The sequence below is a fragment of the Notamacropus eugenii genome, chromosome 2 (assembly GCF_028372415.1).
Source record: "Notamacropus eugenii isolate mMacEug1 chromosome 2, mMacEug1.pri_v2, whole genome shotgun sequence".
In the NCBI taxonomy this organism is placed as follows: domain Eukaryota; kingdom Metazoa; phylum Chordata; class Mammalia; order Diprotodontia; family Macropodidae; genus Notamacropus; species Notamacropus eugenii.
The window spans coordinates 53,814,457-53,832,931 of record NC_092873.1 but is presented as its reverse complement, the minus strand read 5'-3'; the positions used below and the strand labels follow the sequence as shown (position 1 = coordinate 53,832,931).

Below are 18,475 nucleotides of genomic sequence, written 5' to 3'. Positions count from 1 at the left end.
GAAGACTCATCTTCATGAGTTTAAATCCAGTTTCAAATACTTACTAGCTATGTGATCCCGGACAAGTCACTTAAGTGTTTGCCTCAGTTTCCCTCATCTGTCAAATAAGCTGGAGAAGTACGTGGCAAATCACTCTGATATCTTTGCCAAGAAAACCCCAAATGGAGTCACGAAGAGTTGAATGTGGTGAAATAACAACAAAAATATCCTAAGTATTGAGAGGAGAGGTTGGGGAGGGAGAGAAAATAGAGGTCTGAGAAGGGTGTGAAGATAGGTTTGAGAGGTGAGACACAGCGAGAGGCAGAATGATAGGAAGTTATGGTCAGAAGAACATCAAAGAATTAAGGGAGTAAAATACTTATGATTAATGGAAAGATCTAGGTGTGACTATTCCTATGTGTGACTTAAGGTGGAGGGAAGGACTACGCAGTCATAGAATTGAAGAGGACTGAGGCATGTGGTGTGAAGTGCAGAGAGTCTAATTGGGTGTTTTACGACACTGGCATCTAATTTCCCTAACGCTAGTTTTTATCATATAGTGATTCCTCCCACTAACGTTTTGGGATCTGGGATCTATCAGATTCTAATCTATTACTTCAAACCTTTGACTTGAATGCAGAATGTTCTATCTGTCCCCTGATCTTTTATTCTTTTAAAATCTAATACTAGGTAGTTTTGATAATTACCCTTTCAGTGCATAAATATTTGAGATTTAGCAGTACAAGCTCACCTTCCTCCTCATTTTTTCATGATTTCCCCTTGATCTTCTTGTCTCTTTGTCCTTCTAAACACATCTAATTATCCGAAGTAGACTGCTGGCGTTTTGGTTGTTACTGCATTAAAACCATGAATCAATTTGGGCACCATTGCCATTTTTACTGTCTTGGCCTTACCTGGTCATGAACATTGATTACCTCATTAATTATTTAATTCTTCCTTTATTTCTATTAAAATTCTTTTACAGTTGTCTTGATACATATATCTTGTCTGTCTTGGAAGGTGATTGGGATCCATTTTGCTATGACTATAAATGATACTTCTCTCCCTGCCAGTTGATTTAGTTCTTTTTATTCTTGGTGATATAGAGAAGTACTGGAGTTTCTTGTGACGTTATCCTATTCTTTCATTTTGCTGGAACTACTTATTATCTTGGCAATTTTTGGAGTCATTTGAATTTTCTACACGTAACCTCTTAGCATCTGCAAATAGAAATATTGCTACCTCTTTCCCTTTTCCTCTTATTCTCTTAATTTTATTTTCTTGTCTTCCTGTGCTCTAGTTATATAAAGGAAGGTCCAATAGTAATGATGGGTCTAGGCAGTTCTATTTAACTGCCGATCTTAGTAGGAAAATCAGTAATGTTTCTCCGTTAAATGCAATTCTAGGTTCTACATTGCAAATATTTTTGTCACATCAAGAAGAAAAGAATCCTTCTATTACTATGGGATTTACTGTTTAATTAAAAATTTATTTTTTAAATTTTATTTTATAAATTCTATTTTATAACAGTTTCCCTTGCCTTTATTGATAAAATTATATGACTGTGATTTTTTTTATTGTTGTATTTTTCTGCTGTTTGCCGAATTGTGAAGCATTCCTGAACATCAGGCATGAACCGTACTTGAACATAATGAATAATTTTGAAATATTGTGGTCCTTGATTTTCTAGTATCTTATTTAAATTTTTATGCAAATATCCATTTGTGATACTAGCTTCGAATTCTCTTCCTTTTTATTTCCAGGTTTTGTAGCTCAGAGTGATAGAAAAAATTGGATAGAATTCCATCTCTCTGCATTTTTGAAAATAGCCCATAGGGTCATAGATCTGGAGGTGTCCCAGAACTTGAATCCAAGCTCATTTTACGGATGAGGAAACTGAGGCCCAGAGAGGTGAACACACTGTTAGTGTCTGAGGCAGAATTCAAAACTAGGTCTTTCTGATTCTGAGCCCAGGACTCGCTCTACTCTCATATGGTACAAGGATTGATTCTTCTTTGAGTATTGATAGAATTAAGTCCCAATTCCTCCTGGGCCTGGTAACTTTTGACATAGTAGCTCATTCATGCCATTAGAATTTCTTTATCTGTTAGATTTGTTTCGATTATTCCTGTTTTCTCAGTTTTTGTGTTTTATATTTTTGTAAATATGCATATTTTTGTTGTTCAGTTGTTTTAGCCATGCCCAACTCTTCATGACTCCATTTGTGGGGTTTTCTTGGCAAAGATACTGGAGTGGTTTGCCATTTCCTTCTACTACTCATTTTACAGATGAGAAAATTGAGGCAAACAGGGTGAAGTGACTTGCCCAGGGTCACACAGCTAATACGTGTCCAAGGTCAGATTTGAACTTAGGAAGATGAGTCTTCCTGATTCCAAGCCCAGCGCTCTGTGCACTATGGCATCCCTAGCTACCCAGATGTTCCTATAGATTCTAAGTTTTATTGTCGCAGCTGTGAGTAGAAACCTCCACTGGTTGTATATTTAGTTTGCATTTGTCATAAGCTCCTCTTTCTAATTTGTAATTTGGGCAATTTGATTTTCCTCTTGTCTGTCCTTGATTAAATTTGCTAATTGATTACATTTATCAATTTTGTTAGTATTAAAATCTGTTTTATTAATCAGTTTAATTGTTCTTTCATTTTTTTTTTAACAATTAAATTGTATTCTTTTTCAATTAGCAAGCATCTTCTTTTCCCCCTTTGTACATCCCTCCTACTGGGAACAAAAAACTCAACTTACTGATTTCCTTTTAGATTTTAATGATTTCCTGCTTTGTGTTTGCTTATTATCTATTAGTTTGCTTGTTTTCTAATTTCTTCAAATGCAAACAACTCATCAATTTCTGTCTCTCCCTCTGTTGTTAATAAAACACACGAGGATATAATTTTGCCTCTGAATGCTGCTTTGGCTACAACCCATAAACTTGGAGATGTTGTATTTATAGTTTCAATATCTTTAATATGATCTGATATTATTTCTTCCATCCATCCTTTAGCTTACACATTATTTATCAAGTCATTTTTTGAGTCCCTATGTAGGGCTGTGTTTTTGATGATACTTTCCCAGTTGGTTACTGTTTTTATCACATTGTAACCTAAGAATGCCTTGTTTAAGATGGCTGCTTTTCTGAATTTTTGTAAAACTTCTTTGGTCTTAAAATGATTAGTTTTGTGAATTTTCTATGTATTTGCCTACTTAGATAAATCTCTGATTTTGTCAGTGCGTGTTTCCTTCCTTTTAGCTCCTCTTGGAGAAAAGGACTGCCTGGTTTTTCCATTTGTGTCCCAGCAATGATTACTATAGTGCTTGGCACATAGGAAATGATTAGTAACTGGTTTTCATTCATTAATTAAATGATCAGATGTAGTTTTTCATCATGTACTGACTCTTGTTCATGTCCTTCTACAAGTCTTCCACAGAGGGTCTACTGGACATACTGAGTCCTTTAGATATCTTGACATTGCATGGAGATCCATGGAAGGCATGGACTTTCTATTCATCATCCTTTATTTTTGTTATGATGTCATTTTCCAGCCATATACCTCTTTAATTATATCTTTCACTTTGCTTCTTTCCAACTCTTTGTTGGTAACAAAGATGCTATCATCGACTCACGCTCACTGTGTGACTTTGTTGTCCTTTGGGTCACTTTCAGCTTTAATTCTTTGGAGACTATTCTATTCCATGGCTCTTTGGAAGTATAAAGTTCTAAAACTGGGCTTTTGAAACCATTAAAAGCACCATACAGTTTCCAAAGACAGTCCTATCCCTTTCCTTTATCTTGTTCAATTCTGTTCCCACCTCACTGCCCATCCAAGATTTATGTATTGAGGGACTAGTTCTTCATTTTCCCCTTTCAATTGTATATCATAGTCTAGGTAAAGGCCATTCTTCATTCACTTGGTTTTTCTGTTTCGATAGGTTGGACTCAAGTACTTATTTATCTCACTTCAGAGTCGTCACATTATCACTCTGTCATTCAGTGAATAATTATCAAGTGCCTATTATGCGCTGGGCACTTTGCTAAATTCTGGGGATACAAAGAAAGGCAGAAGACAGCCCCTGATTTCAAGGAGTTCATGGTCTAATTGCAAACAAACTATATGTGTCTGGAAGACATGATCATTTATATGTAGTTTTTATTGCATTTGGAAACTGCTGAACTCTTCCCTGGCAGTGTCCAACATCTTTGGTGAGCGCTTCATTTGATTTTAATAGCGGACTGGTGAGCCAAGTTATATTTCTGTACATTTTTTGGAGGAGTCGTGTGATTTTTAGCATACATAATAAGGAGAGAACATGTGGGCCCCGTTTCCCATTGGTAAATTCTTCTTGGAAACCTCCATTTTAGGGAAAAGTACTAGACCAGCCACCCCTCATTCTTCATCTTTTTTCATCTCTGTTTCATGCTGTTTTGTGAGAAACTCCTTATGTTATAATAATGTTTCATTGTATCTCTGTGTCTTTCTGACACACACACAAATAGATGTTTATTCAGCTATAAGTAATAGGAAATGTACATTGTTTTAAAGTGTTTGTTGCCACTACAAGTATTTTTGTACAGATAGGTTTTTTTCCTTGCTGTTTAATCTCCTTGAGGCCTAATAATGGGAACACTGGGCCAAAGTATATGGACAGTTATGACAATTTTATTTCTTTTCAAAGGGACCAGACTAACATACATTTCTTTTGAGCAGTGAATGACTGATCCTGTTTTCCTATAGTCCTGCCAATGCTGAATTTTTCCATTTTTTAAAAACTATCATTACCACTTGTTGAATATGAGAGTTATATTTCAGAGTTGTTTTAATTTGCATTTTTGTAATGGAATCACCTTTACTGTTAGCATCCAGATTTCAAGAAATGCTAAGTCCTTTATTCCCCCTTCTCTTTCCTTCTCTAGGTTATTTATTTCTTATGTTAGTTTATAGCCGACATCTCTCCCTCAATGACTCATAGAACTACCAAAGATATTAGATATTGCCTTGTCCCTTACTCCTTAGAAATTATTTGAATTTATTTACTAAAAGAAGTTTCTTTTGTCTGGTGTATTTGCATTTCAAGAACTGCTCTGCTTATAGCAAAAAAAAATGCTGAGAAGTCATTAAATCATTAATGACTTATTAAATGACATATTAAATCATTTCTCCCTGTTAAGATTATGTGTTAATTTTTAGAAGTTATCTTTGGGTACTACGTTATCCTTGGGTGAAACTTTGCCCCTTTGCTTTTCAGTATTATATTTCTGCCTCTTCTTTTACTTCTTATCATTGGAGAATAATCTTACACGCTTTGGACAGGTATCCCTTGGTAAGTAAGCTGTCTTTTTGTGACTGCTTACAAAGTTTTTTTCTTTTACCTGTAAGTTCTAGACCTTGGTGACTTCATTTCTATATGTATTAAATCTATAGTTTCTACTGTAATCCTCTGAATTCTGTTGATCTGCACTTTGCCTTTTAGCTTAAATACTTCTGGGCAATTTTCTCCTAGAATTTCTGAAATAGAATATTTAGGATTATTATTTTGTCATGTTTTTCTTGGAGGCCAATGATTCTTTAGTTGTCTTGCTGAAATTTGTCTTCAAAGTTCTTTGCTTTGTATCCCAATTTTTCAATCTTTTGACTTTGATCTAATATAACTGTATCTCTGAATTTATGTATTTTTCATTCTTGTTTTCAGGGAAACAACTGTCTTATTAACATTAACTTGTAAATTGATTTGTTTTTTGAAATTTTTATTTGAGTTCTAATTTCATTTCTCTCTCTTCCCTGATTTCTATTTTTTTAAAATCTCCCTTGGCTTTTGTAGTTATCCTATTATTTTTGATCTGTTGATCTCATAGATCCCCTGCAAAGGTCTTTTAGATTCTTAGAGGACCCGGGACCACACTTAGAAAACCACTTTTGAGAGGGAACAGGACTTAGATCTTCCTTAGCAAGGTCACCATGTGACCCCACTTTAAAGCATCAGTGCCCAGAAGAGCAAGGAGTGACCTTCCAGAGTAACCCTTGGGTGCCTAGGGTGCCTGCAATGAGAATTCAAATGGCAGCCATGTCACATTTGGTTTCACATTGGCAGGACCAATGTGGAAAAAGATGAATGCTAGTGCTAAGTGTGAGCCCACTATTCTCAGACACAGTGGTGAAATAGGGGAGAATGTGTCTCCAGGGTATTGGTGAAAATATTTCTCTGTTTATTCTTGCTAAATCTTTGAAGTAAATATCCTTTGGTAAAAGTTAATTGATGTTAAGCGGTGAAATGGAACTGGGCTTTAGTTACAGGTAACTAACAGTAGGGGGAAACAGTAGGCACTTGAGTCAGTGATATTGGAAAAAGAGATGTCCCTTTCTTCACTCCTCAGGCTATACTGAGGTGCAGGTGGAGCTGGCTTTACTCAGGATGAGGGTGTGTGTGTGTGAGCATATTTACTGCAATCTTTTTGTTTTGCTTTTTTTTAATGTGAATTAAGAAGCATCACATTTTTTACTATACTGATATGACCCAGTTATGAACATTGAATATCCTTTTAACTGTTTAGTTCTTCCTTTATTTCATGAAAAATTTAAAAAAATGATTTTTTGGTATTATTTTGTTTAATTCTCAAATATTTAATGTGCCTTGTTTTAAATACTATTTCTCTTTCTATTTCTTCTTCCTCGTTTTGCCTAGTAATACACAGAAATGTTGGGTTTTTGTGCATTTGGTTTTTATCTTACTATTTTGTTTTAAGAGAGGTGTTGTAGCCTATTTCATAAAGAGCTAGACTCAAAGCCAAGAAGACCTAGGTGGAAGTCCAACTTATTGCATATACAGGTTGTGAGATCTTGGGTAAGTCATTTACCTTCTTCATGTTCTAGACTACATGTGTCAAACATGTGGACTGCATGTCACCCATAACACTCCTGAGTGCAGACTGAACCAGATTAAAATATTATTGGGACATATTTAAAAAAATAAAAAAATATATAATAAAATATAGACAATATTACATTTTAAAACTAAGTTAATTTGAGGGATCCTTATGAATAGTTTGATTATCTCTGTTTCTGTTGAAGTTTGGCATCGACATTCTAGAAAATTCTAAGACCACAGGTTGCACAGGTTTCAACCAGCATTAATTGATAGAGATGGATTTTTCCTCACTCTGGGGTTCTTTGTATTAATGAAATTAAAGGTCCATTCTCTAATCCTACTTTGCTGAGGCAATTTTTCCTTTATATCTCTTGAGTTCCTAAACCACTCTGGAGCTGGTTTCATTCACTCTCCTGGTAGTTGTAATCTTGTGCTTTCTGTCTAGAGACTTTTTGTTTGCTTTTTTTTTACTTCATAGTAAATTCATTCTTTATATTTTTTTTGGAAGGGAGGGAGAGTGAGGGGCTTATTCATTTCTTTAGTGTCTGAAGGTGTTTTCTTGCAAGGTTTTCTCCCCTGAAGATTCCTCCTTTGCCTTCTCCTTGTTCTTTTATTTGGCACAATTAAGATTTCTCACTGTCAGTGTTGCTCAGTCCCTCCTCTTCCAAATGAAGAGTGAGCAGGGCTTAGTCATGGCCATTCATTGAACTATCTTGTCAGAACACCAACCGTAGGTTTTTGAAGGCTGTGTCGGTATACCACAAGCTTTGGGAGACTCTTCCACATTGGAAAAGCTTCAAGAGTGAGCCCAATGATGGGGCGTATGTCTTCCATTAGAAGTTCTCAGAGTCCATTGACTGAATCATAGAGATGTTACAGTCTGCATTGGTAGAGGAGGTAAAGAAATTATGGATCTCTTGAAGAATTGAACTGCAGTTAAGGAAGCATAGTGGCGAACCTGCCTGCAATAGAAGATTACTGTATAAGCTTGAACCAACAATTTAACCCCTCTAAGTCTTTATATCCTTGTAGGTGGCACAGTGGATAGAGAACTTGGCCTGGAGTCAGGAAGACTTGAATTCAAATCCAGCCTTAGACACTTACTGTTTGTGTAGCTTTGGGCAAATCACTAAGCCTCTGTTTGCCTCAGTTTCCTCAACTGTAAAATGGGGGTAATAGAACCTATATCCCAAGGTTATTATGAGGATCAAAGGAGACAGTATTTGTCCAGAGTTTAACACAGTACCTGGAACATAATAGATAATATTTAAATATTGACTGTCGTTGTCGTCATCATCATCACCATCATCACCATCATCATCATCATCGTTGTTATTACTATCTGTAAAATGGGGGAGTTGAGGACCTCTGAGTTCCCTTTCAGTTCTGCATCTCTGATCCTACACCCCTGAAAAAATTTTAAATAATAGATTTAGAGCTAGAAGCGACCTTTGAGGTTATCTGGTTCAACTCTCTCATTACGCACGTGAGAAAAATAAGACCCAGAGAAGTGAGGGGACTTATTCAGGGTCAAACAGGTGATAAAAGGCAAAGATGGAATTGAAATCCAGGTCCTTTGATTCCAGAACAAATGTTCATTCCACTGTCTCAGATCAAGCCAGTATTTTTAGGTCTTTTTTCCCTCTCTAAAATGTAATATTATATATTATGAAGATGAAATTTGAGAGAAGGAAAGGGAAATGAAAATGGATTCCAGATTCTTTTGCTGTTGCCTGATGCAGGGATTTATTTCTTTTCCACAGGATACCCTTCTTCAAGTATTGCTACCAGTGTGGTCGTTCCATAGGGGTGCGGCTCACACCATGTCTTCGATGTTATGGGATTTTAACCTGTAGCAAGCACTGTAAGGCAAAAGCCTGGAATGAGTCCCACAAACGAGAATGTGGTGCAGGTAAACTCAATCTTAGCATTAATCAGATATACGCAGGGTGGGCTATGGGAGCACAGTGTAGGCATCTGCAGTTTGGTTTCATTCCTCATTCGCCTTAATTTAAGGTTAAAGAAGAATGAGCTTAAGATATATTTTTTAAAAATGAGCCACAGTTCAGGGTGGTCCGTGTTATATGGCTGTTCCCTTGTGTACATATTTTATTTTCAGTATCATCAGACATTCTTGTGTTGAACATTGAGTTGTTAGAGACATAAGGTGGCAAAAACATTCTTAACATAAATTTGGGTTAAACTCATCCTCCGTGGGCTTTCAACATCATTGTATAACGGACAGATGATGGGAAATGTAAGTCTATGTTTCAGACTGTACATTGGATGGTATTTCTGACTCTGGTTCTAAAGGTATTGATAGAATGATCTCATGCCATGCTTTTGAGTATGAACATGTTTATCTTCCTTCTGGAGGCACTCATCAACACTGTGTGCTAGTGTCAACTAATCTCCCTGCTAGAGGAGAAATTGAAAGGACATGAGAAATACCTCTGAGGACAGAAAAGGTATCAAGAGTTTCTAGACGGAACAAAGAAATAACTCGAAAGAAGCTGGGAAGAAAGAGGTTGTGAGGACTCATAACTGGTGTCAAGAGGTTAGTGAGTAGAATGAGACATGGAGGAGAATGTGAAGACAATTCTGAACCATTGACTTTATTCAATGGCAGGAGCCTATTTTCCTACCAAGTGGATCCTGATTCCCTGAAGAGTGAAGCATCCAAGTCAAGATGGATCCACATCACAACTGAGTCTTTCCCTTTCCCCAAACTCTCTTGACAAAGCTCCATTTTTTTGTGGATCACTTTCATAGTAACAAGAAGGAGGTGATGATTAAAGAGACTCATGCACCAGAAATTTGGCAGGTATTTCCACTGGTACCCTCATGATGCTGGGAGAAAGCAAAGAAGGCCTCTGGCACTTTGGGTGGAACGCCATATGGTGAACTTTAGGAAGCTGTGGACGCACAGGTGGGATGGCATGCATGAACTGTGATCTCCATCACTGGATGGAACTTTCAATGCAATAAGCTATCCATTTGAGTTTGAATAATGAATGACAAGGATGGGGGTGGGGGAGGAGAGTAACTTGGAATATGCCTTGATTCAATGCTTTAAGAATCTGTTTAATTATTGTCTTTGGATCCTGAATGCCCAGCGCATAGTTGGGAACTTAACCAATTCCTTTTGTTCTAATTCATTCATTCGTGTAGATATTGCCTCCACCAACACACTTAGCAAAATGGGACAGCTGGATGGTGCAGTGGATAGAGCACCAGTGCAGGAGTCAGGAGGACCTGAGTTCAAATCTCACCTCAGATACTCACTAACTGTGTGACCTTGGGCAAGTCACTTAACCCCAATTTCCTCATCCTGGGTCATCTCCAGTCATCCTGACGAATATCTGGTCACTGGATCCAGATGGCTCTGGAGGAGAAGTGAGGCTGGTGACCTGCACAGCCCTCCCTCACTCAAAACAATCAAGTGCAAGTCATGTCATCATTTCTCTGATAGCATGGTCTTCTTCGGCAATGAAGGACGAACACATGACATGACACTTAGCAAGCCATCCATGTCTTGGTAAATGGCTTCCTAAATAGTGGTCCTTCTTGAGTCAACTTCCTTCCTCCTTTTTATCCTCCCTCCCCTCCCAAATAATCATCAGCAGGTGGGCAGGACAGCCTGCATGGATGAAGGAAGAAATGAGGAAGTCAGAAGTATAGAAGAAGAGATTTTTCCCCCAGTGTGTTATTTAAAAGATGCCACACATCTTGAAAATGTTGCCCCTAAATAGTTTATAAGCCATCTTCTTTTGGAACAAAAAGGTAGATCACAAGAAGATAATCTAATACCAGAGATCCATTTTTCCAAACACGACCCCCGGGGGCCTCCCATTCTCCCACACCTCCTTTTTCAGAGAAGGAATCCTGATATTTGGAACAAAGACCCTGGGATGCTGCCAGATACTTAACCTGTTGAAGGAAAATTCTGCTTCCTTTAGTATAGAAATTATAGGAGAGCAGGAAAAGACTTTGAGGGTCATCTAGCTCACACCTCATCCTGCATTTCACAAAGGAAGAAACAGAAACCCAAAGGGATGAAAATAACTTGTCTGGGCTCATTTGGGGATGAACTTGAAGAGGACCTGGGTCTGTTCTTGGTTCTGCTACTTTCCACTTGTCTGACCATGTGCAAGTCATTTAACTTTTATGGACCTCAGTTTCCTCATCTATAAAGTGAGATAGTTGGAGCTGATGACCTCCAAGTTCCCTTTTAGCCCCAGATCAGTGACAGAGCTCTGAACAAGGACTAGAACCTTGGTCTCCTGGGATCTCTGTCTACTACCTCACACTGTGCTTATTAAGGCAGGAGATGTTACTGTTAGAGCTCCAAAAGTTAAGGACTAAACTCAAAGGGTTCACCATCAGTTCACCAGAATACTCTCCACCCCCAGCATCCTGGAGTTTGTTTGACTGAAAAAAACCACTAAACTGACTCTTTAATAGCTAATGACTCCTGACAGGAAATAATTGAACCAACCTTGCAGCTCTCTCATGCACGAATATAAATAGAGACCTGAATGTCAGAGAGATTGGGTTTTGCCATTGGCTACTTTCCCTCAGTAGAAGGCAAGCTCTTTGAGGATAAAGACTATTTCACCTTGTCTATATATCCCTAGCACCTATAACAGAGCCTGGCAAACAGTAGGTGCTTACTAAGTGCTTGCTGATTAGACATGTTTCTTTCCCCCTGTTTGAGTCCTCCACTTCCCCAATATAAAACATAAGGTTTTTCTTAGGGGCAGAAAATATTTTACTTTTTGTTGTATCCCAGGGTCCAGCACACAGTAGGGTTTAATAAATGTTGCTGACTGAGTGGTCAGGACAGAAGATTTCTGTTGAATTCTCAAGATGAAATCTCTTGATGTGCTATCCCTTCCTCGTGATCTGAGAGAAATCATTAAAGATCAGGACATCATTTCGTTTCTGTGCTCTTCATCACCTGGATTTCAGTGAAGTCCATCAAGAGGTTCTAGTCTGAACCATCTAACGTGGTCTTTGGGGTGACAGGAGGCTGAGACAGCTGTCATTGTTTCACTGGGCCAGCCCAGGCTTATTTGCAGAATAAGGGTGCAGCAGAACTAGCCTAGCTTATGGGGAATGACAGTGACCCTCCATCACACCTCTTTGGGATTTCCTTTCACAAGGTACCATCAGGGGCTGATCTCTGGATTTTCATGTCAACCCCTAATCCCCCATGACTAATGTATTTTACTTGTGAAGCCTAGAAATTCCTAATCTGACTCTAAGCCCCTTAGGATTCCAGCATGGTAGAACTGGAGGGGGCCTGAGAGGCCACTATACCTAACTCTCTTATCTAATGGGTGAGTTTCTCCTATAAATTCAGTTTTCTAATTTGTGAATTCTGAATTTGTGCTACCTGATCATAAGAAAGCAGGACTCATTGGCGGTTCTATAAGGAGTGCTCCCACAGAATCATGGGCTCATAAATTTGGAGTGAGAAGGGATCTTAGGGTTCCACCTAGTCTAACCCCTCATTTTACAGATGGGGAAACTGAGGCCCAGGGAAGTGATGTGAAATAGGATCACAGATCTAGAGCTGAGTCATTTATGCAAAATCACAAGCCTTTTTCAGAGGTTTCTGAAGGTCTCCTTTCAGAGGGAAGATTTAAACCTACTCCATTGATTTCAGAGCCAGTGCTCATTTCATCATTGAAGGCTGAATGTAGAAGTAACAACATAAATTAAAAAAATTTTTTTTAAAGGTAAAGGGGTATTGTGGGAGGTGTGTTAACTAAGACCTAGTATAAACTTTAAAGAAGTAACAGTCTTTTGGGAGGGGGAGAAACCTTGAAAAAAAGTAAGGTCCCAGTTTGGGACTTTACTTTTGGGTAGAGTCAGCTTTGTCCTTTGAAATGCTCACTTTGGGCATCTCTCAAAATTGTGCATTCATGTACAGATGCTGAGGAAGAGGACGATACTTCCGGGTGGTAGGGAAGGGGAGGAGGGCAGGTGAGTCTATTTGGAAAGTACTATGTTTCTCTTTTTCTTTCTCTCTCTCTCTGTCTCTCCCTCTTTCCTTGCCCCCTTCTCCCTCTTTCTCTCTCTCCTCCCTTCCTCCTCCTCTGTGTATCTGTCTCTTTTTCTTTGCCCTCACCCTCCTCAGAACCTTTGTGTTACATCCTTTGTTTCAAAAGCATTGGTCTTCAGACTTTCGAAGGAGCTCTTCCAGGGGCTAAAAACCACTTTTCCATTTTAAAAGGATTTCCCAGTGTTCTTCACTGTCATTATCTTAGAATGCTAATAGAAACATCGGCTTAACTCATGATTGGGTTTTGCCTCCCCCTCTCCTACATGGCTCTTGTGGTCAAACGAGCCTAAGCAGATACAGTTGGGTTCATGGTAGCTAAATCTCAGAGGAGAAAGGGACCCCAGAGGCCATTGGTCTCACTCAGGAAGTAATTATCAGAGGTAGGCTTTGAACTTGAGTCCTCTGCCTGAAGACCCAGAACTCTCTCCATTGTATCATTTCGCAACCTTCTGGCCTTCCTTTTCTGTTCATCTTCTCTTTTTCACCTTCCACCATTCAGCCCTCTAATCTCATTTTTACAGAAGAGGAAACTGAAGTCCAGAGAGTTGAAGGAACTTCACATTACAAGATCCTAGAGCTAATGCTCCCATTTTGCAGAGGAGGAGACCAAATCCTAGAAAGGTTAAGTACCAAGGTCACTCAGGTAGTGTCAGATGTAGGAATTGAACTCAGGACCTCTGACTCCAGAACTGGTGTTCTTTCTGTTGTATCCAGCCCTGTTTCCAAGGGCTCTGGATTGTGGCACCAGTTTCTTTTTATCCGCATGTGGATAATTAGGACCTGCTGGAGGAATATTTCTTGCTTGTATGCTTCTCTTTACCCCACTCTGTGGTACAGTCAACCCCATTCTTCCCATGTGGCACCATGTCTGGTCTCCATGCTCTCTGCATGGGCTGACCCACATGCCTGCAATGTACTCCCTCCTCTCTGAAACAAGCTCATGAGGCCTTTCTGCTGCCTCTCTGATGGCTGCTAATGCCTTCCCTCCCAAGTTACCTTCTATTTTAATTTGTAGGAACCTTGTACCTACAGACTTGGGGAAGTGCATGCTGTTTTCCCTAATAGAATGTTGGCTCCTTGGGGGCAGGTATCATTTCATTGATTGGTTTTGTATTTCCACTATAATGCTTAGCAAATAATAGAGGCTTAATTGATTATCTTACTAATTGATTATCAGTGTAAATGACATTTACCTCCCCTGACTCCAGATTGTGAGCTCCTTGAGGGCAGGAACATCTCAATATTTGTCCTTGTAACTTCATTACCGAGCATTGTGTCTGGCACACAGTAGGTGTTTAATGAATGCTTGTCAATTGAGTGGAGAATGTAAGCTCTCTGAGGCTAAGTACTATATATTTTTGTCCTTGGATCCTCAACCCCCTACTATATGCATGGCACATAGTAGGTGTTTAATGAATGCTTGTCAATGATCAGTGTACGTGTTGGTTTCCCCCTGTAGAATGTGAGTTTGTTGAGGACAGGTACTGTTTCATTTTTGTCCTTGAATCTTCATTACTCCTGGCACACAGTGGGTGCTTAATGGATGCTTGTCAATTGAGTGTAGAATGTGAGCTCCTTGTGGGCAGATAGTATATATTTTTGTCCTTGGATCTGCCTTTTCCTATCCAGTCCTGCTGTGGAGATAGTTGGAATCCTGTTCCAATACCACTTAGCTTCTTGGAAGCCTAAACTAACAGGGACTGGAGTGACAAAGCATCTCCATTTTATTTTAAGCATTTGGGTTTTTCCCTCTGTCTGCTGTCAGACTTCTTAGAGGCGGGCTGCCCCACCTCCCCAGCCCTAATTTCCAAGCATGTTGGGCACTGTTGATTGTTTCATTGGCCATTTCCATGGGGACTTTCTTTGTCCATGTTCCAAAGATGGTTAAACCATACCAAGGTCATCCAGCAAGTGAGTGTCCTGCATAAAGTCAAAATATTTTCATTTGTTAAACTGGGTGAGGTTTAGTGATGTGTAACCTGTTGGATACTTCAGTAAATACTCATTGGATTGTAAGCACAGCATTTAGAACTGGAAGGTATCTTGAGTCCAGTGCCCTCATTTTACTGTGAAGGAAACTGAAGCTGAGAGGGTAAGCCATCTAGGATCATAGATCAGGCCAAACAGCTCCACTATTTCCTTTATAGATGAGGAAGTTGGAGTCTAGGAGATTAATTGAAAGGTCACACAGAGTGAGCAGCAGAAGGACCTATGACTTCAGAACCTGGGCCCTGTCTACTGTACCAGGCTTGCCCAGGGTCACTGGTATTTAATAGGTTAGCCAAAATTCAAACCCAGGGTCTGTGACTTCAAATTTTGTCCCCCCACAATATCTCTTTGCCTGTCCTTTTGACGTATTCTCTGGCATTTTGTGTTACAAACGTCTTTTGATCTACCTTTTCCCCTAGCTTGGGCTGCTGTTAAAATAGCCAACCATCTTGATCAAAACTTAGACAGGGTATTCCATGCCTGGAGTGCTAACTCTGGCTGACCTCAGGTTTTCCTAACTAACACAGCTGAAAGTTAAAGGAATCTTTCTGGTACTGGGGAAAGCCCTTAGAGTTTTGCCCTTTCCTTAAAATCAAGAATTCTCAACTTTTTCTGCATTATGGACCCCTTTGGCAGTTTGAAGAAACCCAGGGAGCCTTTTGAAGAATCTTGTTTTAAAAAATTGAAGAAAAGCTAAATTTCAGTGACTGGCTAGTGACAATAGAGTTCATGCTCTCCCCATCTAAGTTCATGAGCCCTAAAGTAAGAACTCTTGGTTTAGATCTGTCTTTTAATGGTTGCTTCCTGCTGGACTCTGCCCACAGGGTCCTGGTTGGCAGCTGATTGGCCCAGAAGGCCAGGACTCACTGGTTCCCAGTATCAAGTCTACTTTAAAGCCTCCCATACCAGAAACAGCTGGTGAAAAGATTCAGTTTCTCTGCTATTTTTTTGACCTGAGTGGGTGGAAAATATCCCCCATTTTCCTGAATATTCAGTGATATATTTTTCTTTCTTCAAAGCTCCAACTAGAATTTCAGGTTTCAATGCAGAGAGTATCCTAGGTTGGTTTTCAAGTCTAGCAAATAAAATATTTTTGCTGAGGCCGACAAAAGGGAAGCAGCATCCTGTTTGCCGACCAGCTCAAACCATGAAACCTCAGATCCCTCCTCAGATTTCCTTAGGAGACTTAGATGTCATCACCCAGCCCTGCCCTGTTCCACCCTTACTCATGTCACAGAATCATCAGATGGCCATGCCATCCAGCCCATGCATTTAAAGGAGTGAATCCCCACTCACCGTTGCTGACACACCTCCCATGGTTGGCCATCCAGCCTCTGGCTGGAGACCTTCCGGCGGAGAGTCCTTCTGGAGGCTGTCCATATTACTTTAGACAGTTCTCTTTAGGAAGTTTTTTTTATACCTTGTTTCCATGTTGTCTCTTTACATCAGCTTTCTGTGGACCATTCTTGGTTGTAGAATATAAGCTCGTTTAGGGCAGGAACAAATCCTTAGCATCTAGAATGTTGGGATGAGGGAAGGTGTTTTATTGGTCCAGCCCTGATTTCCATTTCTGAGCTTTCTGGATGGCAGTCACAGGGAAGCCGGGGGAATGGTTAAAAAGCCCTTTTGCCAGGGAGGACTGAGCCTCCAAGCTCTGACCCAGCTTATAGAGTAGACATCACTCCGAGGAAGTAAGAGTTTGTTTCTTTCCTTTGGCAGCCAAAGGTGAAATACTGACCATTTCCAAAAGCAGAGAAGATATCAGGAAGGGGAAAGAGATGACTTCAAAGCTCCTGAGAGACATGAAGGGTCTGAGTAGCTTCCCGAGAAGCACGAAAAAAGACATTGATCTGAAGATGAGAAACCTCGTGAAAGTTGGAGCGTTCACTCGGCCTAAAGAGTGTCCCTCTCCCCCGAGCTCACCACCATACACAGAAAATTACAGTTTCAACTGATGTTCTTGTACTAAAGAAAGGTGTGTGTGTTGAGTAGGCTTTGTAAGCTGCCCGGGCTATCCTTTCTGTCTCTTAGGTATGCATAATTATGGGTGGAGGGTGGCGTGGGTGGATGTATGAACCGAAGGGACTATTTCCATCTGGTTTGGTATACTAAGAAAGGTGTTTCCTCGTGGCAGTATCGGCAAGATGGCAAAGGATGTGTTTTCATGAAACGCTGTTTCCAGATGCCTCATCCTGGTTGTCTTTTTCTGGGTCAAGTCATGGTGAACTTGGACTCAGAGGGTCCCAGGTTCTGATGCTGGTTTTGGTACTTTCAAGGTGACACTGGGCCTCACCTTCCTTGTTGTTAAAATGAGGGGGGTAGACCAGATGGCCCCTGGAACTATAGTGATCCCAAGTCCCTCCATTTCTCTGGGTCTGTTTCTTCTGTAAAATGATCTATGATTCTGTTATGATTTGTGTTCCTTCAGAAGATGGGAGAGCAATGTTCATCCTGACCTCAGAAGTAGGAACTTACCCATATAGCCCCTATTCTACCATCAATGCCTCCTTGATGGTCATTGGTACTTGTGCCTTAGGTGGTCCACTCACTAAATCCTGATCAGCCACTTTCCAGACTTCTTTTATGTACATGCACATAAACATAGCCTTTGAATTATGGCATTGAGGATTGTGGTTATTTCAAAATGTTGTTTCTTCTCTGAACCTTCACCTGGGGTCAAGAAACCCTGGGAATATCACTCTGGAAAGAGCACTGGTTTTGGAGTCAAAGCTTAACTCTGACACTAGCCATCCACTTGCTTTCCCTTGGACTCAGTTTCCTCATCTGTAAAATGGGGGATTGAACTAGATGGCTGCTGAAGGCTAGATCCTAGAGACAAATCCCCCAGATTGACATTGCTGCCATAATCACCACCTTCTGCTTGTGATTAGTTATTCATCCAGTCAGTCATTCTATTCAGAAGAAGGGACTCAAGTATCCTGTCTGGTGCTGGGCATTGTGTTTTAAGAAGGGCACTGACAGCTTGGAACAGGACCAGAGGAGGAGGACCAGACTATACAAAGACTGGCTGAAGGATCATGGTACAAGAAAGGAATTCAGAAGCCTTCTAGTCTAATACTCCTGTTTTACAGACAAGGAAACTGAGGGTTAGGGTGATCAAGATTCACTTGACCACCTAACTATAATATCATCCAGGCCTCCTCCTCTCTCTCATCCTCAAGGACAGCATGACTTTATGTATTTTTTTTAAAGCCTGCATTATATTGATTTGTAGCAGTTCTATTAATATAGTTAGCTGCGATAGTTCTTATCTGGTAGATGAGGTGGGTAAACTTGTAGGGAAAGAGATGGAAAGGATAGAAATTTGCATTGATTTGCTCTGCATGAACCCATGTGGGCTGGGAATGGTGATCACAAGCCATTCCTGTAATAAGCTGCTTTAGGATTTTGTGAGATTGGTGCGGAGCTCACCAGCCTACAGCCCGTATGACCCGCACGTCCTCCTCCCTTCTTGACAGTCGGCCTGCGTGTGTCTCCAGTCCCAGAGCCTTTCTGCCAGTGTCTATCATCCCCATCTGACAGCAGCTAAGGGAGCTGTAGCTGC

General features: G+C 40.0%; 1 protein-coding gene across 9 annotated transcripts in view; it reads left to right on the top strand.

Moving 5' to 3' along the window:
• ANKMY1 (ankyrin repeat and MYND domain containing 1) overlaps positions 1 to 17,526 on the top strand; it is a 132,935-nt gene extending 115,409 nt beyond the window's left edge. For 6 of the 9 annotated variants that reach the window (XM_072640327.1, XM_072640323.1, XM_072640326.1 and 3 more), the window contains 2 exons: positions 8,615 to 8,763; positions 16,630 to 17,526. In XM_072640327.1, coding sequence (XP_072496428.1) covers positions 8,615 to 8,763; positions 16,630 to 16,865 — 385 coding nt within the window. In that variant the 3' untranslated portion in view covers positions 16,866 to 17,526. Of the gene's footprint in view, positions 1 to 8,614; positions 8,764 to 12,789; positions 12,843 to 13,442; positions 13,543 to 16,629 lie in introns of all 9 variants that reach the window. The other 3 variants (XR_011973950.1, XM_072640328.1, XM_072640330.1) reach the window with 3 other exon arrangements.
• The last annotated feature ends 949 nt before the right edge of the window (positions 17,527 to 18,475 follow it).